The sequence below is a fragment of the Bufo gargarizans genome, chromosome 8, assembly GCF_014858855.1.
Source record: "Bufo gargarizans isolate SCDJY-AF-19 chromosome 8, ASM1485885v1, whole genome shotgun sequence".
Classification (NCBI taxonomy): Eukaryota; Metazoa; Chordata; class Amphibia; order Anura; family Bufonidae; genus Bufo; species Bufo gargarizans.
In genome coordinates, this window is record NC_058087.1 from 44,443,496 (window position 1) to 44,469,941 (window position 26,446).

Consider the following 26,446-nt stretch of genomic DNA (forward strand, 5'->3'; position numbering starts at 1 on the left):
AAATTAGATTTAAATACACTGTGGTGTCCCCAAGCACTGACTCTATATATGGACATAGCTGTATATGGAGTCAAAGCAGGGACTCCTAAGCCTAAGATGTTCCATGCACTCAGGCATCTTGTAGCAAATCACTGACTTCAGCAGTGACCTTTATACAGCTGAGGCCATTGATTAGCTGCATGTTAAAGGGGTTGTCCGGGTTCAGAGCTGTACCCGGACATACCCTTATTTTTACCCAGGCGGCCCCCCTGAGGCTAGCATCGGAGCATCTCATGCTCCGATGCGCTCATGTGCCCTGCGCTAGATCGCGCAAGGCACGGGTTCTTTTGTTTATCATAACACACTGACGGGCGGAAACTTCCAACCGGCAGTGTGTTCGGTGACGTCACCATCTCTGATGGGTGGGCTTTAGCACTGCCCTAGCCGTTTTACTGACTAGAGTAGCGATAAATGCCGCCCATCAGTGCCGGTGACGTCACCGGAGTTCCTGGCAGCCCAATGGAGAGCCCCGGTACGTCACCGGATCTCCAAAAAATGCCCTTGATTTAGTGCAGGGCAAAGTAGAGCATTGGAGCATGAACTGCTTTGATGCTTAAGTCAGAGGGGCTGCCGGGGGGAAAATGGAGGGATGTCCAGGTTCAGCTCTGAACCCAGACAACCCCTTTAACCTGTGTGCATAGTACACACCTCTAGAGCCAAGAAGCTGACATCACCAGCAGGGAGGAGCAAGGCGCAGGAAGAAGCTGGGGAGAAAAGGGGTGAGTATTGATTCTTTTTCTATTTTACACCGTGTGCGGGGCTTCCTGAATTTTTATTTAACTTAGACAACCCCTTTAAAGGGCATCTGTCAGCAGATTTGAAACAGAGGCATTGCCATTACACCTAGTGCCCTCTGCACTTTGATTAACAGGGCCAGGTGTGATGTTTACAATGTGCAGAGAGGGCATGGCATATGCAGAGAGAGCATAGCCTCTAGGTGTACCGTCAACACCCCCATTTCTCCTAGATGCTCATTTGCATACATTGAAAAATAATTTCTCTCAGTTATGCGGACACATATGAACATGGGACCAACACAGAGGCCTTCAGCTACCAAGTGCTCATGTAACAGGTCAGCGAGTTTCATAGGTACAAATCTGCTGACAGATGCCCTTTAATATTCTATTGCATTTGCTATAAAAGTATCTTCTATTAATTTCTATACCTGACAGTTCTCTCATTTTCAGAATCTTCTATGGTCATCATTAATGCTGTCAAGTCATGTTTTTTATGATGTGAAAGGCTCATAATGTGTAGAATAAGCACACTACTGCCAGTACAAGACCACTGAATTTGTCAAAAATATGTCCTGTAATGTGTAAGAGGGTTTTATGAAGTGGCATACACCATGGATGGCAGATGGCACTTTTGCTATTGCTTAATTAATAACATTGGACTTGCATGAAAAACACCATGTAGGCTTCAAATTGCTATCTATTGACAGTAGGGCGCTCAGAAAATGCTCCAAAATGAGTTAATTTACTGATATTTTTTCCATCACTATATTATGTTCAATTCTGGTAACGTGTAATACATGTATAATATTCACGTAGTGGCACATGCATTCTGATTATAGACACCTGGCTTTACTTATACTGTATGAGTGGCCGGTATGTAGCCTCCTGAAAACAGATGGTTCAGTATCACTGGTGACAGAGTCAATTTAAATCTCCCAGGAAACTGTGATTTGCCAATCCAAGTGTAATTGTTTAGTGCTGGGTGAGTGTTGTAACGGCTGCCATTTTTTTAAGTCATTGTGAAATTGTAAAATGTAGATTTTATTCATTCATAAGTTGGAGTGTTTGATAGACTATTGTCCTAAGTTATTCTTATTCTATTCATGCAATACCACATCATTACAAGTCACTAGTCAGAAAATATTTGGGTTTGTCCATATATAGATGGTAACACGAATGTATGAGTGGCCGGTACTTACACTATATGAGTGGCCGGTACCTATACTGTATGAGTGGCCGGTACTTACACTGTATGAGTGGCCGGTACTTACACTGTATAAATGGACGGTACCTATACTGTATGAGTGGCCGGTACTTATACTGTATGAGTGGCCGGTACTTAAACTGTATGAGTGGCCAGTACTTACACTGTATGAGTGGCCAGTACTTACGCTGTATGAGTGGCCGGTACTTACACTGTATGAGTGGCCAGTACTTACACTGTAAGAGAGTCCAGGACTTACACTGTATGAGTGGCCGGCACTTATATTGTATGAGTGGCCAGTACTTATATTGTATGAGTGGCCAGTACTTATACTGTATGAGTGGCCAGTACTTATACTGTATGAGTGGCCGGTACTTACACTGTATGAGTGGACGGTACCTATACTGTATGAGTGGCCGGTACTTACACTGTATGAGTGGCCAGTACTTACACTGTAAGAGAGTCCAGGACTTACACTGTATGAGTGGCCGGCACTTATATTGTATGAGTGGCCAGTACTTATATTGTATGAGTGGCCAGTACTTATACTGTATGAGTGGCCAGTACTTATACTGTATGAGTGGCCGGTACTTACACTGTATGAGTGGCCGGTACTTACACTGTATGAGTGGCCAGTACTTACACTGTATGAGTGTCCGGTACATATACTGTATGAGTGGACGGTACTTACACTGTATGAGTAGCCGGTACTTACACTGTATGAGTGGCTGGTACTTACACTGTATGAGTGGCCAGTACTTATACTGTATGAGTGGCCGGTACTTACACTGTATGAGTGGCTGGTACTTATACTGTATGAGTGGCCAGTACTTATACTGTATGAGTGGCTGGTACTTATACTGTATGAGTGGCCAGTACTTATACTGTATGAGTGGCCGGTACTTACACTGTATGAGTGGCCGGTACTTATACTGTATGAGTGACATGGTTTTTCCTATTTTTGCTGGTGCCTATAGGGCACCTGTCAGCAGATTTGTACCTATGAAACTGGCTGACCTGTTACATGTGCATTTGACAGTTGAAGGCATCTGTGTTGGTCAGCAGGTCAGCCAGTTTCATAGGTACAAATCTGCTGACAGATGCCCTTTATGATTAGTGTCTGTCTTTATGATCTGAGGCCTGTCTATGAGACTCCCGCTCTTCAGTCATGTGGGTCTCCTTCCTCATTTGTTAAGTCTGTTTAAATGAAAAATTGTCTTTGTGCTTAGTAACCAATAAGAGCCCAGCTTTTCTTTCTAAGCGTTGATGAAATGAAAGCTGCCCTTTGATTGGTTGTTCTGGCAACAAAGATTTATCTTTTAGACAGTTTTAATAATTCAACGCTGGTAAAATCTAGCGGCCAGTAAATTCAGCCATAGACACTAGACTGTTACCACTAGATCCAGCCATGTTTGGTGACTTCTAAAATATTTGTGTCAGAATTCTTCATGACCTCCCCCTCCATACCAAGAACAGTGATGGCCAGTTCGCATTGTTCGCCTGCGAACATATGCCAGATGCCATCTTTTTTCACAAGTCAGGCGAGTCGCAGGTAAGGCCTTATCTGTGCCTGCGCCGCGAGCCGGTGGTCTGAAAACAAGTGCGGTCAGCGGGAGCAGGCAGTGCCGAGAACAGCCACCAGGGCCTTCATCGTGCTGTTCTCGGAACTGCCTGCTCCCAGTGACCGCATTTGTTTTCAGACCGGCTCGCTGCACAGGAAAGGGCTTACCTGTGCCTCGCCGGACTTGTGAAAAAATATGGCAGCCCGCATATGTTCGCGGGCGAACAATGCGAACTGGCCATCACTGGCCAAGAATAAATCAGATGTTATTTTTTTCCCCATCTTATCCTTTATAGACATCCTCCTATGTCTATAGTTGTCTGCTATACAATACATTTCATGGCACACACAAGGGAAGGCCTCGAGATGATTTGCATTGCTCAGTAAATATATACTGTATGTATCTTTTCTCAGGTGTCATTTGCAAGGTACTGTGCCTTGGCAAACTGCTCTGCGGATTTACAGATCTCAGGAAAAGTTTCCTTCCCGGGGTGAGTAGAAACAATATTATACCTTTTGCTTTTTTCCCATTGATAGTTCAATGGAATGTACAGTCCGGTAAAATACAGATAGTCCCTATGTCTAAGCCTATGTACAATATCTGTAAACTACATATATGACTAGAAATGTGTCATGATGGCAATATTTGAAGATAAAAAGTGAGGGGTGTCTGACAAGTCACTTATTCCTCTGTCTCATCTGAAATAAACATCTATGTGCCAGTCTAGGTGGACATGTTTCCTTTCCATTCCTGATAATGTTTTAGTAGAGCCCCCAAGAGAAACTGCAAGGCTCATGAAAATAGAAACATTTATTGCAATGACTACCCTTCATCTTGTCACAATATTTTAATCCAGATAGTTAAAAAAGACTTCCCTAAAGTGTTAGCATATATGAACAAAGATTGAAAAGGGAGAGGGTTTATGGTCTGTCTGTGACGAGAGAGGTGGCCAAGAACCAAATGTTCACTCTGCTGGAGCTCAAAAGAACCCGAGTGCAGATGGGAGATACTTCCAGAAGACCAACCATCACTGCAGCACTCCACCAATCTGGGCCTCTCCTCAATAAAAGACACATGAAAGCCTGTCTGGAGTTATATATAGACCTCAATGTTAAGCCTCCAGTCTGGAGGAAACCAGGCTCTTTACATGTCCAAAACCCTTCCTACAGTGAAGCTTGGTGGTGGCAGCATCATGCTATAGGGGTGTTTTTCAGTAGCCGGGACAGGGAGACTGGTCAAAGTTGAGGAAAAGTTGAATGGAGCAAAGAGATATTCTTATTGAAAACCTGATCCAGAGTGTTCTGGACCTCAGACTGGGCCAAACGTTCCCCTTCCAACAAGACAGGGACCCTATGCACACAGCCAAGATTTCTTACAAAGAATGGTTTTACACAAATTTGTTTTGGAGAATGTTTTTGCCAAAGCCAGGAGTGGATTCAAAGGGGATGGAAACTCACTGAGAGCAGCCTGCTGTGCATGTAGAACAAAAGACGAAAAAAAGATAGATAAGTGTCAATTATTATTATTATTTTTTTACAAAGATGTCCATATCCTTTAAGTTAAAAGGTCACCTGGTATAAATTGGATATATGGCTCACCGAGGTGTAGGCAAACATTCCTTCAAGTTGGTGAACATTCATACAGTATGTGACATCAATCACTTCTGAACACTAGAAGTTCTCTATACCTCCCTATACAGCCTTATTCACAGGTCAACTGACGCTTCTAACTGAAAGATCAAGATGGGTTCGGCCAGGCCTTCTCGTTTTCACCTCCCCGAGTGCAGAGAATAAGCTTGTAAATCTGCTGTGCTTCTTAGGTTAGCTAGGAATCATAGAGAACACCTTCATCATGTTGTCACAGTTAATCTCCAAGAAGTCTGCGGAGGTGGATTGTAAGAAGGACTTTCCGTATAATAGGCAATGTATTAAATCTTTGTCTTGGCAACCAAAATGATTTGCAGTCTTATTATTCATTGCAGTCATATAACGGGAGCAATCTCCACTGATGATTATACTATTTTACTATTTTTAATCTTTTTTAAGTAGGTCACCACACAACATGTTAGGATGCTGGTATCTTGCGAAGGAATCCATGTGATTTTCTTTTATAGCAAAAATAAAATTCTAAAGATATAAAAAAAGGGATGTCTGCTTTAGACAAATTCTGTTCAGACACCATCTTAGGACATATGGATCGTTTCAAGGGGGTATTTGCTTGTAAGACCCCCCTTTATGAGACAGTGTAGGCAGGGGCTGCTGCAAAGAGTGTATCTTCTTCTGGTGGCCCGGGCTTATCCATACATTAAAAATGTCAGGAGAAATGACCACTCACTAGCTGCTTTTCTGTGGTCACCACTGATTAGAACTTCACCGGAGGCAGGGATTATCCAAACTAAACAGTCTCTTTACAGCTCTAGCAAGTGACAGCATAGCACTAGGGTATGTCACTTGCTGATTGTGGAAGTCTGACCAGCAGGGATCTCCATTGATCATGGACACATAGGGGCATTTCCTCTGAAGAGTGTTGCCCCCATCAGGGGCGGACTGACAACTCATGGGGCCCCCGGGCAATAGGAGATTATGGGGCCCCTGTGTCCCCGCCCACCCTCAAGCCACACCCACACACAGCCCCACCCACATCGCACCGTGCCGGCTTCAGGCTCATGTGGGCCCTTGGGCGATAAAGTCTCAGTGGGTCCCCCTATACAGTGATAATTCTCTGAGTACAGAAAATATAGTAGATGTCCCCTGCAGTCCTATGTAACACCACAGATAACACAGTGATGGCTATCTGAGTACAGAAATTGTAGTAGTGTTACCTGCAGTCCTATGTAAAACTACAGATAACACTAGTGCTGATAATGTGGTAGTGTTACCTACGTCCTTAGTGTGCCTCCCCATTAGTGTTGAGCGAACTTGTGTTTTAAGTTCGGTGTCTAAAGTTCGGGTTCAGGTTATCGAAGTATCCCGTTATGGATTCTAAATTCCGTTATGGTCCGTGGTAGCGGAATCCATAACGGGATACTTTGATAATCCGAACCCGAACTTTAGACGCCGAACTTAAAACACAAGTTCGCTCAACACACTTCCCTATGTCTCTCCCACGGACTCCATGCTGGCAGCGCTGCCTCCTCCTTTTCTTCTTGCCCCGCACAGAATGTCTTGATGCAGCTGCATCAAGACATAGGAACACTGTGGGCATGGTGATGGTGACACACAGGGACAGAGAGACACACACACACGGAGAGACACAGACACACACACACGGAGAGACACACACACAGGGAGAGACACACACACACCGAGAGACACACACACACCGAGAGACACAGACACACACACAGGGACAGACTCTCACAGAGTACTGTAGACAGATCCCAAAAATCACAGAGAACATCTGGCTGAAAGAAAGAACCGAGCAACTTCAGGTGGATCTCACCCTGGAAAAGCTTATGTTAGATGGAGACAGTCAGCAGGTTGTATGCAGGGCTCTCTATGTGCTGACACACTGTAACACAGGGGCTGTAATGGAGGCACCAAGGTACAGAAGGGCTGGGACCACCACTAGGATGAGGTAAGGGGCAGGAGGACACACACAGTTGTGCTAATTAATGAACATCCAAAACATAGGCCCCTTCTAGGACCAATCTAGGATACCCTAATAGGATAATTGACAACCCTTTAAAATATAAAAGTTGTTGGATCCCTGATGCCATTGGTGGTTAGGAGGTGCCAATTTCACTAAGAGGACAAAAGGGAATTTGATATATTTCAAGTAGTGTACATTCACAAAGAAACTCAGAAACTATAGACCAAGAAGGAAAGAAATTTTTTTAGACAAGCAAGTTTGAGCCTAGAGGATGACACAAATGAAGCCAAATGAACTATTACTTGTTCAAGTTAAGATATATAAATAATTCTGTAGACCAATATTTTCCAACCTATGGCTCTGAGGCTGCTGCTAAAACTCTAAGCATGTCCTGGCAGTCTTTGGTGGGCAAGAAATTCTGAAAGTTGTAGATCTGCAACATAGGTGGGGCCCTGGTCACAGACTTTACCTAGGGAATCCCACTTGACTTCGCCCATACAGCATCACAGGGTCACAACAGCATCACAGGTCCTTTACCTCCTCCAGTTGCACAGCCTGTGAGCCTGACTCCTCACACACAGGATCACATGGTCTTGACATCATCACAGGTCCTTTACCTCCTCCCGCTGAACAGCCAGCCCAGGAGACTGACTCCGCCCATGCAGGATCACGTGGTCGTGATATCATGAAAGGTCTTTTAGCCTCCAACTAGAAAAAGCCTCTAATGTATGGGCTCCTGGGAGGAATAGGTCACGTGACGAGGGGACGCGAAATAGGCGGTGAAAAATAGCTCTTTAGCACAGCTGCGACGGGCCCCTATCCTGGCCGGGCCCTCGGACCACGTTCGAAGTGCCCGACTGGTCAGTCCGCCCCTGGCCCCCATCCAAGTCCAGTTTAAAGAGGACCTGTTGGCTTACCTGACAAGTTTGTTTTATCTGTCAGCTCACTTGACAAGTCTGCTTCATCTGTCGGCTCACCTGACATGTCATATCTTATTTTTGTTTTTTTATAATCTCTATTAGAGTAAAACACCCATCTGACACTGTCATACACGCGGCCTTCTCACTGTTTACCACTGGCCGAGTGACGTCACGACTTGTATCAACTTGCCTTGGCGGGGCTAAGCTTCATTCAAGGGAACGGAGCTTAGACGCGCCCAGGCCAGTGATACTAGTCGTGAAGCCACTGGGCCTGCGGTAAACAGTGAGAAGGCCGTGGCGCTGCTGGGGCAGCGCTGCCTTCTTAAACAGCTGATCGGCGGGGGTCCCGGGTGTCAGACCCCCGCCGATCAGAAGCTGATGATCTATCCAGAGGATAGATCATCAGTTTAAACAAAGTGCAGAACGCCTTTAACAGTGGAATCAGATTAAGCTGTAGATAGTCTTCAATCTTAGGGGATATAATCATGCCCAAATATTGAAAGGAATCAGAGACATTCGACATACTCAAAGTTCCCTCACTAGAGAGTACAAAGGTATCCACTGGCATAAGAGTGGTTTTTCACCAATTTATATCTAGGCCTGAGACCTTGACAAAGACATCTTAGCAAATACGAGACATGCAGTTACACTAACAAAAAGACTAATAGCACGCAAGGTTGATGAGGGATTCCAATGGATTTCATCTCTAAATCATTTTCCATGATTTATCTATTACCTCATTATCTTTACATAGTGCTTTGCAAAAATATTCATCCCTCTAAAATGTTGCAAAAATCTGCTGACAAGTAATGTTGATGACTTTGAAAAAAAATGAATTGATTTTGCTAAAGAAATACAGTCAATCCGTTTTAGTGCCATTTATAATCCAAAGAAATCTGTTTAAAGAGGTTAATGTAAAAATGTAAAATGTTAATGTAAAAAAAGAAAATCCCAGGTCATATAGTACATGACAACCTCTTTCTAACAAAGCTAGAACCAGCCCTGTACCTCACATGGATCCAGGGTTGGATCCCCATTATTTGCTTCAATTGCTCTCCTAGATTTATTTCAAGCTTTCAGTTCAGGGGATGTGTCCTTTTTCAAGAGGCATGCCCTTTCTGCTCTAGCTAGTGGCAGTTGAAGGATGGAACTGAGCCTGTGTGTCCACCTCACTGAGAAAAAAAAAAAAAAAAAGAAGTGTTGTGTCCATTTTGATGCAGCAGGTGGCACTATATAGATAGATTTCATTGAATATGCTAAATCCTGGCCAGATCCTGGCGCTGGTTTGAAAAATTTAGAATATTGGGACAAGCCCTTTAATATATCTACACTGAGCAAAAATATAAATGCAACACTTTCGATTTTGCTCCCATTTTGCATGAGCTGAACTCAAAGATCTGAAACATTTTCTACATACACAAAAGACCCATTACTCTCAAATATTGTTCACAAATCTGTCTAAATCTGTGTTAGTGAGCACTTCTCCTTTGCTGAGATAATCCATCAGGTGTGCCTTAGACTGCCACTCTGAAATGTGCACAGTTTTGCCTTCCTGAAGGAGGGGGGGGGGGGGGGGTCGGAAAACCAGTCAGTATCTGGTGTGTCCGCCATTTGCCTCACGCAGTGCAACACATCTCTGTCGCATAGAGTTGATCAGGTTGTTGATTGTGGCCTGTGGAATGTTGGTCGACTCCTCTTCAATAGTTATGCAAAGTTGCAGAATATTGGCAGGAACTGGAACACGCTGTCGTATACGCTGATCAGGGCATCCCAAACATGCTCAGTGGGTGACATGTCCGGTGAGTATGCTGGCCATGCAAGAACTGGGATGTTTTCAGCTTCCAGGAATTGTGTACAGATCCTTGCAATATGGGGCCGTGCATTATCATGCTGCAACATGAGGTGATGGTCGTGGATGAATGGCACAACAATGGGCCTCAGGATCTCGTCACGGTATCTCTGTGCATTCAAAATGCTAACAATAAAATGCACCTGTGTTTGTTGTCCATAACATACGCCTGACCATACCATAACCCACCGCACCCATGGGCCACTCGATCCACAACGTTGACGTCAGCAAACCGTTCACCCACACGACGCCACACATGCTGTCTGCCATCTGCCTTGAACAGTGAAAATCGGGACTCATCCGTGAACAGAACGCCTCTCCAATGTGCCAGATGCCATCAAATGTGAGCATTTGCCCACTCAAGTCGGTTACGACGACGAACTGCAGTCAGGTACAGACCCCTATGAGGACGACGAGCATGCAGATGAGCTTCCCTGAGACGGTTTCTGACAGTTTGTGCAGAAATTACTTAGTTATGCAAACCGATTGTAGCTTCAGCTGTCCGGGTGGCTGGTCTCAGACGATCATGGAGGTGAACATGCTGGATGTGGAAGTCCTGGGCTGGTGTGGTTACACGTGGTCTGCGGTTGTGAGGCCGGTTGGATGTACTGCCATATTCTCTGAAACGCCAGCTCTGGTAGACATTCCTGCAGTCAGCATGCCAATCGCACGCTCCCTCAAACATTGTGACATCTGTGGCATTGTGCTGTGTGATGAAACTGCACATTTCAGAGTGGTCTTTTATTGTGGGAAGTCTAAGGCACATCTGGGCAATATTCATGCTGTCTAATCAGCACCTTGATATGCCACACCTGTGAGGTGGGATGGATTATCTCGACAAAGGAGAAGTGCTCACTAACACAGATTTGTGAACAATATTTGAGAGTAATGGGTCTTTTGTGTAAGTAGAAAATGTTTTAGATCTTTGAGTTCAGCTCATGCAAAATGGGAGCAAAACGAAAGTGTTGCATTTATATTTTTGCTCAGTGTATCTATCTATCTATCTACTGTAATACTGGATCACTCAGCTATATATTCCGTATATATAGATGTAAACATATTTAACATTAAATGTATTCAAAAGTTGAAAGAAATCTAACTTTAAAGAAATATGTTCCTGTAAGTAAATCTACCCCACTCATTTGAAAGGTTATTTTTCACATTCTCAGCTACAATGCTTTAATGCAATAACTATATATAAATAAGCACCAGGACTAAAAGGAAAATGAAATTTAATTGCTACAGTGCTAGCAATATGTTTCTCTCTAATTTGCTGTTGTCTTGGAACCTGGCTGTTTATGCAGTGCTTTCACCTTCTGTTGCTTATGCCGGTGCCAGCTTCTCTCCCTAAGGTGTACAATGAGTAATGTTTTGGTTCCGTGCCAGATCATTCTATAAATGTCATTTTTATTTGCATGATTTTTTTTTCAGATTTTTTTCCCACTGTATTAAAATGAATTAAATACATCTGTATTTCACTTTTATCCAAAACCTGCTGTTTTTTTAATTCACTTTCACAAAAGATTTAAAGGGACACTTCAATCAGATATGGGGATTTAGATGAACTCAATATTCATAGAAAACATTTTTGGCAGTTTTTCTTTTTCATTTTCTTCAGTATTATACCATTGAAACTTAAATGCAAAATATTGTCCTTCTGTTGTAGTCAGCACAGAGAGATAAAACTCCTATATAGACAGATAATCCATTGTCGGTTTACTGCTGCTGTGACGGGACGATCATATCTGCTAGTATAACAGTAAATGTAGAATCGGGATGACAGTATGACAGCACTATTGCTCTCTTGACAGGTCTAGATAAAGATGTCCACAGAAGAGCATTCCACGGATAAGACCAGGTTCACATCACTTATCTGTCAGAAGAACCGAAAAAAATGAGGATCTGTTATTTTGAGCGTCAGTTATGATCAGTTGGCATCAGTTGTGTCAGAGATCAGTTTTTTTATGGACTTTTTCTCCTGTGAAAAATAACTGATCTCTGACGAAAGTGACACAAACCGATATAAACTGAGCATAACCGATGTTCAAAATAAGACTCCGGTCCTAATAAAGCCACTGTGCTGGCGGTGGATCTGGCCCTGGCCTCTCCATAACTTCAGCACATCCAGCGCCAGTTCTAAATTAAGACAGCTTCCTTGCTGTCTTACATTTAGACCTTTTGCTACGCCTAAGGCCCCTTTCACACGGGCGAGTATTCCGCGCGGGTGCAATGCGTGAGTTGAACGCATTGCACCCGCACTGAATCCTGACCCATTCATTTCTATGGGGCTGTGCACATGAGCGGTGATTTTCACGCATCACTTGTGCGTTGCGTAAAAAACACAGCATGCTCTATATTCTGCGTTTTTCACGCAACGCAGGCCCCATAGAAGTGAATGGGGCCGAGTGAAAATCGCAAGCATCCGCAAGCAAGTGCGGATGCGGTGCGATTTTCACGCATGGTTGCTAGGTGAGGATCAGGCTGGGGACCCGATCTGTATTATTTTCCCTTATAACATGGTTATAAGGGAAAATAATAGCATTCTGAATACAGAATGCAAAATAAAATAGTGATGGAGAGGTTAAAAATAAAAAAAAGTTAACTCACCGAGTCCACTTGATCGCGTAGTTGCAGATTCTTCTGTAATGTTGAGCTGCCGGCTAAGGACCTGTGGTGACGTCGCATCACATGATCCAATCACATGGTCCCTTACCATGGTGATGAACCATGTGATGAGCACAGTGACGTCATCAAAGGTCCTATTCCTGTACACAGCAAAGAAGAAGACAGAAGAGAAGACGGGCTGTGCAATCAAGTGGATTAAGGTGAGTTAATTATTATTTATTTATTTTAACCCCTCCAGCCTTATTGTACTATGCTGTCACGGCTGAGGATGGGGGAAAATCCTCAGCCGTGCGATGCCAGATGATGTTATGGCTGCTCGGCCAGGACAACAGGGTTAGGGAGCAGGTCACCTCCTACAGCGTCCCTAACCTGACCCTAACTCCTATCTGCATGGGCCGACCTTAAAGGTAGGAGGACCCATGCGCAGGAACCTAGGAGCCCTGACTTACCCTTCGTCCGGTCCCTAGCTAGGAGTCAGGGTAAGACAACCTACTCCTCCTAGGCACGGAGGAGCAGGAGTCTCAATGGCCAAGTTGCTGGGAAAAAGGGGAACCGAAACAGACTAATGGAAATGGCAGGTGAACTAAGGAGTTCCACCAACCTGCCACAGCCTTGCTGACTGGATCCCTGAGCACACACAGAATCCAGAACCATTAGCTGCACAAACCAAACGAACAAAGGTCCCAACAGAATATCACATGGACATCACATACAACATGACATAAAACATAAAGTGACATTCTCTTTATGACCACAGGGGTGGCTCTCACTGGCAGGTAGTATAGACAGGAGGCTGCTCCAGCCAAGCATGACTGAAGCAACCCTCAGACCTGAACTAACAGTGAGGCTTTATAGGCCAAGAAGCCACAACCCACAGTCGGACACACCCAGTGACACACACACACTGGGAATGGAGTTAACCCTTCCAGCACCAGAGAAGGGAAAGCCATATTAAAGGGAAAAGTGTCCAACAGTAGCAACACACTGTACAGACAGCCAAACGTTGCCACGGGCAACCACAGTGCAGGAAAAGTGTCAGTGCACACAACACACTACACAGAGTGCACACAGACATACAACACAGTGAACACAATACACACACACCTAACATAGAGGTTGCTAGGTGCAACCGCTTGCACAGCAGGAAAGCTGCCACATACCTAGCGTTGTCAGCGGCAACCACAGGTGAGGCAAATACCACTGCCCTCACCTGTGATTGACAACAAAACCGAACCGCTGACAATCGCATGCGGTTGAAGAGTCACGATCATAGCCATGGCCGTAACATATGCATTCTGTACTAAGAATGTTATTATTTTCCCTTATAACATTGTTATAAGGGAAATAAATACAATCTACAGAACACCTAACCCAAACCCGAACTTCACGCGCGTGCAAAGCGCATTACAATGTTTTGCACTCGCGCTGAAAAATCGCGCATTTTCCTGCAACGCACCTGCATCTTATCCGGGCAAAAAACATAATGCCCGTGTGAAAGAGGCCTAAAACAGGCGTAGAAAATGGTGAATGAGACGGGCCTGCCGGCCCTTCCCCGCCCACAATTGTAAACCTGGTGTAAGTGTAGTTATATTTCAGTATGGTAAATGACCCCCGTATTGCCTGGCCTATCCTCAGCTTCGATAGATAGAATAGTAAAAGGCAGGCAGCACTCTCAAATAGGAAAATCTAAAGTGTTTATTCACTCATGCTGGAAGCATAAAATATACATTAAAGTGCTTACATAGTGCCAAAAATTACATACATAGACGTGATTATAAATTGTGATGCCATACATGAAAAAAAATACATAGTGCCATAAATCATAAAATAATTAATCAGCAATCATTGGAACAATAAATATCAACTGTGTGCCACATATTTGCATAGTTAGTATCCTAATACTGCGTATTTTAGAAAGGAACACTGCGCATGTCGATTGCCACATAGAGGAAGAGGAGGCAGCGGAGATGCAAACCGATGCGCACTCAGCGGCGAGATCACCCCACGTCTATAGCACGTAAGGGCAAGGGGAAACAAGAAGCTACATAGGCGATCTAAGCCTATTGTGTCTTTGATCACCATCTTGTTTATGGGAACTATGGGATCTCCTGTTATGTTATGAATATGAAGATCAAAGAATATGCGCACTATATAGGTACCCATAAGTGAATGGATTCCATTTGAGTGTGCACAAAAAAAACCAATAAGGTATGTGACAATTATATAATAAAAACTGAAAAAAACTAAAGGAGTGAAAGGAGATTAGAAAATGAGAATGAAATAAATAAACAACTAATCATCAAATAAAAATAAAACTGTAAAGTAAAAATGATTCCTAAAAGTAACAATCAGAAATCATGTGCAGCATTAAAAAAAAACAACATAATAATACTACAAAGGGTGGTTGCCCTGTCGGGTCATCGCTCTCTCTTCTACGTCAAATAAGACACTATAAAAAAGAAAAAAAACGTATTAAAGATAATGAAAAAATCTCACTTGTTAAACTATTCATACACAGGAATTGAATAAATGGGACAGAACAGGGGTCACGGGCAAGCTCTTCTAATAACACACTCAGTTTAAACTACACATTAAGACCACGTGGTTTAAGTGAATCTAGTTTGTGGATCCATTGTAATTCTCTAGGATATAAAATGTTAGCCCTATCACCACCTCTTCTAAGGGGGAACATGGTCGATAATGCGAAAGCGTAGTTGACGTTCATTATGCTTTAGGTCCATAAAATGTTTGGCTACAGGTAAAGCTAATCGCTTTTTTAGGATAGTATATCTGTGCTGATTCAACCGGGTTTTCAAATCGAGAGATGTCATTCCCACATACCATAAATCGCATGGATAAGATAATAGATAAATCACATCGTTCTCTTGAGGAGTTGCAGGACTTTCATATTTTAGATAGATTCTATAGATAGATAAATAAATAGATAGATAGATATGTACAGTAGATAGATAGATAGATAGATAATAGATAGATAGATATGTACAGTAGATAGATAGATAGAAGATAGATAGATAATAGATAGATAGATATGTACAGTAGATAGATGGATAGATATGTACAGTAGATAGATAGATATGTACAGTAGATAGATAGATATGTACAGTAGATAGATAGATATGTACAGTAGATAGATGGATAGATAATAGATAGATGTAAATGTTATGCTATTTTCTTCATGCTCATCTGAAATCCACAATGTATGAAATCATTTAAATGGCTGAGATCTGACCTTTGCAAATTTGCTCATCTCTTTTCTCAGCCATAGACATAATGGGGGTCATTTATTATGTGAAACCAAAGGGGGCAGCAATGTGTTTAAAACCTAACTTTTAATGTTATCAGTTAAGATCCCCACCACCTTTCCCCTGAGGGACCACCCTCTGTATTTCATTAATGGGTCATTTATTATCCAGAAATACGCCTATATTGCTCAATGAGGATAGTGTTAAATAATTCAGTAAAGCCTTCTTATGCAAGCCAATGTCTTAAATAATTTGGTATACTTATATTACTATGATAGCAAAATTTTTCTCTTGCAGCCCCACATTCCTGTAGAATCCTGAATTTTTGGGAAATAAAATAACAGACTTTGCTCACTTGCTTTGTGTTTATTTGCAGATCATCAGATAATAAGATATATGTTGTTGTTGGAGGAACAAAGACTGTAATGATCAATATGTCGCTGTACAATGCTGGGGATGATGCCTATCAGTCCACTCTACACATGAGGCTTCCGAAAGGCATCTTCTTCATCAAAGTTATAGATCTGGTAATACAACAGTGCTGCTTGATAACATTTCAGCTGTCATAGTTGATGCTTGGCCCTGCTTATGTCTTCAATAATAACGTTGCATATTATACTGGATGGAAGACACAAACCCAACGTCCTGTGTACTTCATGGGGTGTTTAAAGAAGTCCATTCATGTTCATTAAGTGGCTGGCAAAGTCTTGTTTGACCAAGAACCATTCCCCCTTAGTTCCCCGTACACATGCATGCTTTGTTCAGCCAAGTGTGTACGTGATCTCAAATAGGAGAGAGGGCTAGGGAAGACATCTCTGGCGGTGCTTATCTCCCCCGAGAACAAAAGAATTGGGTATTTAAAAATAAAAAAAGCCCAATCCTTCTTTTCCTAAATAGAATTTGTCAGGGGAGAGTTGAGACATATAAGATAGTTGAGCAGTTTCACCAATAGTCCCAGCCGGTACAGACAACTTTTCTCCTATGTGTTTGGAGGCCTTAAAGGGATATTCTTATCTCAGGATATGTCTTAAATCTTTTTTCTACCTTACCCCAGCTGTAAATGCTAATCAATTCCCTAAAGGGGTTTTTCAGCAAGTGGCATTTATCATGTAGAGAAAGTTAATACAAGGCACTTACTAATGTATTGTGATTGTCCATATTGCCTCTTTTGCTGGCTGGATTAATTTTTACATCACATTATACACTGCTCATTTCCAGGGGTTACGACCACCCTGCAATCCATCAGTGGTGGTCGTGCTTGCACACTATAGGAAAAAGTGCTGCCTTTCTGTTGACTGAGACTGTGGGAGTGTGAATAGGCACGCATGTGCAGGAGCTCCCTTCCCAGCCACCTCGTATGGCCGTACCTCGGTGGTGGCAAAACCTGAAAAGGAACAGTGTATAATGCAATGTAAAAATAAGTGCCTGGTGTTAACTTTCTCTACATAATAAATGCCATTAGCTAAATTGAGACAACACATTTAAAGACTGTCAAAACCTAACCAGATGGTCTTCTCCCCGGTCAGTGCAGTTCTTCAATTATTAGGAGTCCTCATTCATGTTAAGCAGTGAGAAAAACATAATACCAAAATGAAAAAAAAAATGTTGTTAGTCCACTTGAAAAAAACTCTGATCACAATTGATAGTAACTTGGAAAATTCTGTAAACTTTCTAACAATATATGAAAACTTCAAGCAGATGTTGGTGTAAGGGTAGTGGAGAACTGTATATTTCTGGCTTATAAAATAGAGATTCCCTTTCCAAGCCTAATAAACGTTTTGCCTGAAAAAGTTAAATAAAAATTTTTCCTGAAAAGGTTCATTTTTATTTAACCAACCCAGCCTCAGATGATATTGTAATCTATAGACAGTCAGACTTATTATAGAGGGTGGGCCATTTATATGGATACACCTTAATAAAATGGGAGTGGTTGGTGATATTAACTTCCTGTTTGTGGCACATTAGTATAAGTGAAGGAGGAAACTTTTCAAGATGGGTGGTGACCATGGCGGCCATTTTGAAGTCGGCCATTTTGAATCCAACTTTAGTTTTTTCAATAGGAAGAGGGTCATGTGACACATCAAACTTATTGGGAATTTCACAAGAAAAACAATGGTGTGCTTGGTTTTAACATAACTTTATTCTTTCATGAGTTATTTACAAGTTTCTGACCACTTATAAAATGTGTTCAATGTGCTGCCCATTGTGGTGGATTGTCAATGCAACCCTCTTCTCCCACTCTTCACACACTGATAGCAACACCGCATAGGATTCCAGTATCTGTAGTTTCAGGTGCTGCACATCTCGTATCTTCACAGCATATGCTGTGAAGATACGAGATAAGTTTGATGTGTCACATGACCCTCTTCCTATTGAAAAAACTAAAGTTGGATTCAAAATGGCCGACTTCAAAATGGCCACCATGGTCACCAGCCATCTTGAAAAGTTTCCCCCCTCACATATACTAATGTGCCACAAACAGGAAGTTAATATCACCAACCATTCCATTTTAATTAAGGTGTATCCATATAAATGGCCCACCCTGTATATCACTTGCTCCCTCACTAAGGCTAAAGTTGGACTGGAATTGCACCATTATTCTAATCTACACCTTTTTAAGTAGACAAAACACAAGTGTTCTTAGATATTGCCTCAAATTAGATTTTTCTGTATGTTGCAGTAATACAATTTTTCCCTTTACATTCAGCTGGAGAAACAGATAAACTGTGCCGTTAACGATGAGGAAAATCAGTTGACAAGACTGGACTGCAACATAGGTCATCTGTACGTGGACTCTTTTTCAAGAGTAAGTTCCAAATTGGTGACCATGTTTGTTCTATGGGGTTGGAAAGATAAAATAGCTTTGTCTTGATCCATTATTCAATGTAATAAACCTGTCAGATTTTCTAGGCTTATGTGCAGAGCTTGATTTTATGTTCGCAATGCAGGTCTTTCTTCACAATTCTCCACAATCAGCAGCTTTTAGATGAAGAGGTGGCAAATTACTTCTAAAAGGCAATAGAAATAGCGTGTGAATTTGCTAATTGGTCACACTTAGCGATGTCACACCCAGTAGTGTCAGAACGGAGGAGTATCCTCACTGGGGAAAACACAGCATGAACCATGATATTTCCGGTGGTATTTAACTAGTAATTACTTTCTAAAAGTCACATAATATTTAGAGATCATGTTGATGATTGGTACGATATAAGCATTTTACCTTTAAGGTTCACCAGTTTATGAATGCTAAATTATACTTGGAAATCATAAGCAACACGTGGCAAATTATGGAAATTAGTCTGGATGTTATAACCAAACCCAGATAGATATTAGAGGAATACTTAATGGAGCCATAGTCATGAAAAAAATAAAGGGATGTGACCATTCATAACTAGTGACGAGATTTGTTGAAACCACTAGGAAGAGGGGATGTAAATGAGATCTTAACAAACTCTGCATCTAATGCCACCAGATGTAAGGCAGCTACCGTATCCTATAAGTCAATGTTCAACCTTTTAACACAGGCCTTGATACATAACTTGGATAATAATTAAGCCAGCATCTCATCTGCAGACAGCTGTTTTGGGGGTGATTGCCTTTTATCAGTGCAGAGCAGAGAGTACCGGCTTAACTGGTTGAGAGGCCTAAGTCAGGATTTGGGGAATACGATATTTCCTTATGTAGAGCAACTCAACGGCATGATAGCTACCTTACATCTGGTGGCTTTTAGAGGCAGAGCTTGCTAAGACCTCATTTGAACTCCTTCTTCCCAGAATTCCAAGGGAGAGTTACCTGGCCGATAAAACTTCTGATGCCATTGAGGCACTCTCCATAAGGAGATATTGTAGTCCCCAAATCGAAAGCACTAGATTAGAAGATTGAGGGGGTGTTCTTACAAAAGAAGAGGTCCATGCAGCTCCTATGGTCTTCTTGGGAGTGGAGGCACCACCCTGGTTGTTGCCATTCTCCTCACTATTGGATATTGAGTACCTGTGCAGGGCTCCCCTCTAAAGATGAACCGTATTGATAGTGAACAAAAGGAATCGGGAACTAGCACAAGAGTTATGGAGAGAGAGATAAAGTCCTTCTAATCTTGGTAGCAAAATATGGCACTTTAAGAGGGTGACTGGGGCCCACCTCTCCTGGTTCCCATATTTTAATGAGAACCTGTCACCATGACAATGTGTTGCAATCTGAAGGCAGCAGGAGTTCCTACTTACAGTTTCACAGTTATCTGTGTATGCTAAGTCATGCTGAGCTAGCTGTCAATAACTGGCTAGGACCGCCCACATGACTCTTAAGCATGAAAAGAGAAGACATTCAAATGAATAAATTACAAGTTTTACTGAATCTTTTCCCATAAAACTATATATCAATCTGCTCAGCATCTCCTGCTCTATAACATTCTCCCTGCAGATTGCACAGCATTTTCACGGTGACAGGTTCACTTTAAGGGCTCATGCACACATCCAGTGGCTGTTTTGCATTCCACAAATTGTGTATTCGCAATACACGGACACTAGCTGTGTGTGTTCTGCATTTTGCGGAACGAAACGTCCTGCCATCTATAGAACTGTCCTATCCTTGTCCATAAAATGGGCAAGAATAGGACATGTTCTATTTTTTTGCGAGGCCATGGAACGGTCATACGGTCACCCATGTGCTGTTCGCATCTTTTGCGGCCCCTTTGAAGTGAATGGGTCTGCATCAGACCTGCAAAAATGTGGACTGAATGTGGACCTAAAATGCATTCATGAGCCCTAAGTTTAGTAGTAAAGAGAAATAAATGAATCAATCTACCCAATTAGTGGGGTAGATCTATTTCCTTATTTTTGGTTGCTAGTTGCTTTCATACCTATTTACACTTCTCTTTTTTGGGGGGACGCTATCCTAGTTTGGGTATTAAAAACATGGATGAAATGAAATATGAATTTATGAAATGAATGTATTCAATTAAAAACAACATTCTGCCGCACTTACTATAAGCTTTGAAGGGGTTGTCCCACAGCCAACATTTATTACCACAGGTTTATTTGCCTACCATTAGAATGGGGATCCTGAGACCCCTATTCCTCGTCGCTACACGAAGTAAGGAGGAGTTTGAATAGAGTGGCGTTCCCATTCAAAGTCTATGGGACTGAGGGAGATTTCTGAGTACAGCAATTATGTTACTATCTTAGTCCATGTTAGTTCTGGGATTTGAGTTCTCCACCTACCCCTTGGTTGAACTTGATGGACTTGTGTCTTCTTTCAACCGTAATAACTATGTAACTATGCAAATGTTGATTGTGGGAAAACTATGTTAAGGCTGCACCTTTGATGGTGCACACACATTTCCATCTGTTTTTTTTTTTTGTGTTTCTGAACCAAAACTGCATATGTTACCTGTGCTTTTTGGTGTGGATTTTATGTGGTATTGCCGCAGACCTCACCTTTCAATGAAAAGAGTGAAATCCGCTACAAAAATCGCAAACATAATTAACATGCTGTGGATTTCTAAGTCAGCATGGCGGGTCAATTTCTGCACAGAGTGGAAAAGCAAAGTGTACATGAGATTTGTCTAGTCTGGAACTGTATTGTGATGCGGTTTTTCTGCACGAGAATCGGCACTGAAAGACTGAGCATAATCCGCAACCTAGGCAGGTATCCTAAGTTCGCCATGTAATTGGTCAGGAGTCCTTCTCCTTTCTGAGCTGCTGCTTCTCTTTTAATCAATAGGATCTTTGAAGCAGAGACGTTCTGCTGGCTGTGGATGCCTAAGGCTGGGTTCAGACCTGAGCGTTCCTACGCGCTGTAAAACGCTCAACAAGGAGAAACCAATGCTTCCCTATCTGCATGGTTCTCACCTGGGCGTTTTACAGCGCGTACGATCGCGCTGTAAAATGCCCGACGCCCCAAGAAGTTCAGGAGCTTCTTTGGGGCATCTTGTCGCGCGTTCCCGTACATAGATTTCTGGGAACGCGTGACAATGGGCGTTCGCATACTACCGGAGCCGCGTATGTGAGGCGCCGGAGAATCGCGCATACACAGCGCTCAGGTCAGGACGCTCAGGTCTGAACCCAGCCTAAAACAGAGCACAGGCCTCTGCTGCTGGAGCTCAGAAATGAGAAGACTTTTGCTAAGCAACTACACGACTTAATAAGTTCAGCAACATGGAGGTACACGTTAAATAAAAATGGGGGGAAAAAAACACCTGGGAAAGGCCACTTTCACACAGTCCGTATTTGGCCAGTATTTTTCATCAGTATTTCCAAGCCGAAACCAAGAGTGAGTCTAAAGTACAGAAGAAGCACAGACTTTTCGACTATATTTTCTCTGAAGTTTCTACCCTTGGTTTTGCAAAATACTGACCATGTGAAAGTGGTCATATATGATCACAAATATAGGTTACTATCTCTTGCTAGGAAATTCAAAGTTGTAGGGCTAGCTCAGGTGAATGTTATTATATATTTTGTTTAGCTGTTTCATTATGGAGAAAAAGTACTTTTTATTCCATATGTAAATGAGCAGTTAAGTGCACCGAGGGCAGGCTCAAGCCACTCTGTGCACCCGTGTGTCTCCCTCTTCCTCTGCTAGCCCCTCCCTTTCCTTCTGATGGACAGGGCCAGATGAGATCTATGCGGGAACCTGGCCCTGTCAATGAAAGAGGGGAGGAGGCTGACAGAGGAAGCAGGATGAGCAAGGCTGCACAGAGTGGCCTGAGCCATCCCCCTGTGCACTTTACGGCTCAATTGCAAATGGATTAAAACTTCTTTAACTCCAGAATGAAGTAACGGATCATTTAGAGAAAGGTATCATTACATTCAGCTAAACTAGTTCTACAAGGCACTATGCCTGGTTTATCAGTGAATTTCATGGTGACAGGTTCCCTTTAAATGTTATATTCATAATATATGTAACATTTTTAATACTTTCGATTGATTTCAATGCTTTTTTACTCTTATTCCCGCAGCAAGAGTTTTCCGTCTTGCTGGATACAAGCTCCCTTACCACCGCAGAAGATCTTGAAATCAATGTGACAGTGAATTGGTAAGTAGTATCATATATTGAAAAGACATAATACTAATGGAGTCTATTAACCAATATCTATAGCTTATGATTTGCAATATACATGCCATTGTTACCACCTCAGTCGCATTATACGGTATTGTAATAATGAGGCCCATAATGCCGGAGTAAAGCCGCCTGCATTGTTATTCAGGAAGCGCACACACACGGTGACACTAATGCATTGCTATTTATCTCCTGATTGCTAACACATATCACATTAATGAGAAGTAAAATCTTGCACATTGTCTAGATGGGGCTCATTATTTTTAAAAAGCAGTTCATTTAACCAGTATAATGCTTGTTTATTTTATTGAACCCAGTCAGAATGAAGTGGATGAAAGCTCTCTATGGAACAATGAAGCCATTTTCACCATACCCACAAGATACGAAGTCAATGTCAAAGTCATTGGGTGAGTTACAAGTACCTTGTCCTTGCGCAGTACCACACTCTATTGCAGTGGATATGGTTTTATCCACAACAGCCTTTGCTGTATTAAAGAGGTTACCCCGTGACTAATGAAAAAATTAAAATCAGACATCATATAGTAAATGACAATCTCTTACTAACAAAGCTAGAACCAGCCCTGTACCTCACATGGATCCAGAGATCTCCCCATTCATTGCTCTGTAAGATTTACTGTATATCAAGCTGAAAGTTCAAGGGGAGTGTCTTTTCTGCTGCAGGTCAGGGGGCGTGTCTAAGCTCTCCTCTCCCTATCATAGCTCAGGGGGAGTGTCTTTTCTGCTGCAGGTCAGGGGGCGTGTCTCAGCTCTCCCTATCATAGCTCAGGGGGAGTGTCTTTTCTGCTGCAGCTAAGGGGGCGTGTCTCAGCTCTCCCTATCACAGGTCAGGAGGCAGTTGAAGGATGAAACAGAGCATGTGCGGCCATCTCAGTGAGCAGGACAAAGAAATAGGAAAAAAACAAACAGCAGGTGACACTGTACAGATAGATTTTATTGAATAACTCAGTGGCTATGCTAAAATTTTAATAACATACAATTACAAAAGTATTTATATCCGAGTGCTGGTTTGAAAACTGTAGAATATTTTTCATAGGACAACCCCTTTAACAATCAGTTGGAAATGGCTGAGGAGTAAGGCTGCATGAAGCTGTGTCTATATTTCGGCCCGCAAACAACAGATCTGCAAAACACGGATATCTTCTGTGTGCGCATTTCGCACATTTCTCACTCCCATCAATAGATATGACTATTCTTATCAGCAATATGGACCAGAATAGGACATATTTTATAATTTGTGGAACGGCCACTCGGATCCACAAAAAATACGACTGTGTGCATGGCCCTGTAAAAATGAATTGTTCCGTGTGCTAGCTGCAAAAAAGTAAATAGTGTGCATGAGGCCTAAGACTTCAGTACTGCTGCCTTTGCTTCAGTTGTATTCCATGGTAAGTCAATGTTAGACCCAATGGACATGGTCATAATACAGGTCTGTACAAGCTCCTAGAGAATTAATGGGACCCTGATGTACATGCATGCCTAATACACAGGAACATAGAACCAAACAGAGTACATACTTGTGGTATATTTCTTTAGATGCCCTATTACAGAGCTATTCTCCCCTAGAAGGCCCTTTTCATCCGAGTTCTGAAAAACTGAAAAATTTCTATCCATAGACTATCCATTTTCTGTCTGTACGGCCTCATGCACACAACAGTTTTTTTTCACGGTCCGCAAAAACGGGGTCCGTGGGTCCGTGATCCGTGATCCGTTTTTTCGTCCGTGGGTCTTCCTTGATTTTTGGAGGATCCACGGACATGAAATTACAAACGGATCCGTCCTGAATTACAATGCAAGTCAATTACAATGCAAGTCAATGGGGACGGATCCGTTTGACGTTGACACAATATGGAGCAATTGCAAACGGATCCGTCCCCATTGACTTTCAATGTAAAGTCAGGAGTCCCTTTACTTTCACACTTGTGTTCATAATGCAGACGGTGGCTCCGTTCAGAGCGGATCCGTCTGCATTATATTGTTAAAACATTTCTAAGTGTGAAAATAGCCTCAGACGGATCCGTCCAGACTTTACATTGAAAGTCAATGGGGGACGGATCCGTTTGAAAATTGAGCCACAGTGTGTCATCTTCAAACGGATCCGTCCCCATTGACTTACATTATAAGTCTGGACGGATCCGCTTGCCTCCGCAAGGCCAGGCGGACACCCGAACATAACTTGAAGCGTCCCCATCACCATGGGAACGCCTCTACGTTAGAATATACTGTCGGATATGAGCTACATCGTGAAACTCATTTCCGACAGTATATTCTAACACAGAGGCGTTCCCATGGTGATGGGGACGCTTCAGGTTAGAATATACTGAAAAACTGTGTACATGACTGCCCCCTGCTGCCTGGCAGCACCCGATCTCTTACAGGGGGCCGTGATCAGCACAATTAACTCCTCAGGTGCCGCACCTAAAGGGGTTAATTGTACTATCATATCCCCCTGTAAGAGATCAGGGCTGCCAGGCAGCAGGGGGCAGACCCCCCCCCCCCCATCAGTGTGCGGCCTCCCATTCCCCCCCCATCCAGTAGGAGGAGCTCCCGGCCGGTCACAGACATCGCAGCAGCAAGCAGGTAAGTATGAATCTTCTACTGTTGTACTATTGCTAAGTAACCATGGCAACCAGGGCTGCAGTAGCTTCCTGGTTGCCATGGTTACCGATCGGAGCCCCAGCGATTAAACTGGGACTCCGATCGGAACTCCGCTGCCACCAATGATGGGGGGGGGGGAGCTTGATAAATGTGCCCCAGTGGTTATAACGTTATTGCCATGATAAGAACAGAGGGCTGACGATGCCAGAGTGCCAGACCCGCCATATGACACAGGCGAACCCTGCTAACTTATAATGGGGTCTGTCAGGTTCTAGCATGGTGGCCATCATTGGAATCTGCGATGGCGCTTCCAAGTCATGGGGGGGGGGGGGAATCGGAGGCCGCACACTGCCACCAATGGTTGTTACTACTATAGAGAGAGGGGGGCCGATGGTGGGCGCACACTGTGCCACCAACGATTTATTACAATAGAGGGAGGGAGGGGGGGGCGATGGTGGGGGCACACTGTGCCACCAACGATTTATTACAATAGAGGGAGGGAGGGGGGGTGCGATGGTGGGCGCACACTGTGCCACCAACGATATTCAAACTGGGGAGGGGGGGGTCTGCCCCCTGCTGCCTGGCAGCCCTGATCTCTTACAGGGGAATATGATAGTACAATTAACCCCTTTAGGTGCCGCACCTGAAGGGGTTAATTGTGCTATCATATCCCCCTGTAAGAGATCGGGTGGTGCCAGGCAGCAGGGGGCAGTCTTGTACAAAGTTTGCAGTGTATTCTAACTAGAAGCGTCCCCATTACCATGGGAACGCTTCTGTGTTAGAATATACTGTCGGAAATGAGTTTTCACGAAGTGAAAACTTAGATCAGAAAAAGCTTTTATGCAGACGGATCTTCGGATCCGTCTGTATGAAAGCAACCTACGGCCACGGATCACGGACACGGATGCCAATCTTGTGTGCATCCGTGTTCTTTCACGGACCCATTGACTTGAATGGGTCCGTGAACCGTTGTCCGTCAAAAAAATA

At 43.1% G+C, this 26,446-nt stretch overlaps 1 protein-coding gene across 1 annotated transcript in view; it reads left to right on the forward strand.

Annotated features, from left to right (window-relative positions):
- ITGA4 (integrin subunit alpha 4) overlaps window positions 1–26,446 on the forward strand; it is a 171,181-nt gene that overhangs the window by 133,780 nt on the left and 10,955 nt on the right. The window contains exons 17-21 of the mRNA XM_044302593.1: window positions 3,956–4,032; window positions 16,167–16,317; window positions 18,498–18,596; window positions 22,743–22,819; window positions 23,161–23,250. Coding sequence (XP_044158528.1) covers window positions 3,956–4,032; window positions 16,167–16,317; window positions 18,498–18,596; window positions 22,743–22,819; window positions 23,161–23,250 — 494 coding nt within the window. The remainder of the gene's footprint in view (window positions 1–3,955; window positions 4,033–16,166; window positions 16,318–18,497; window positions 18,597–22,742; window positions 22,820–23,160; window positions 23,251–26,446) is intronic.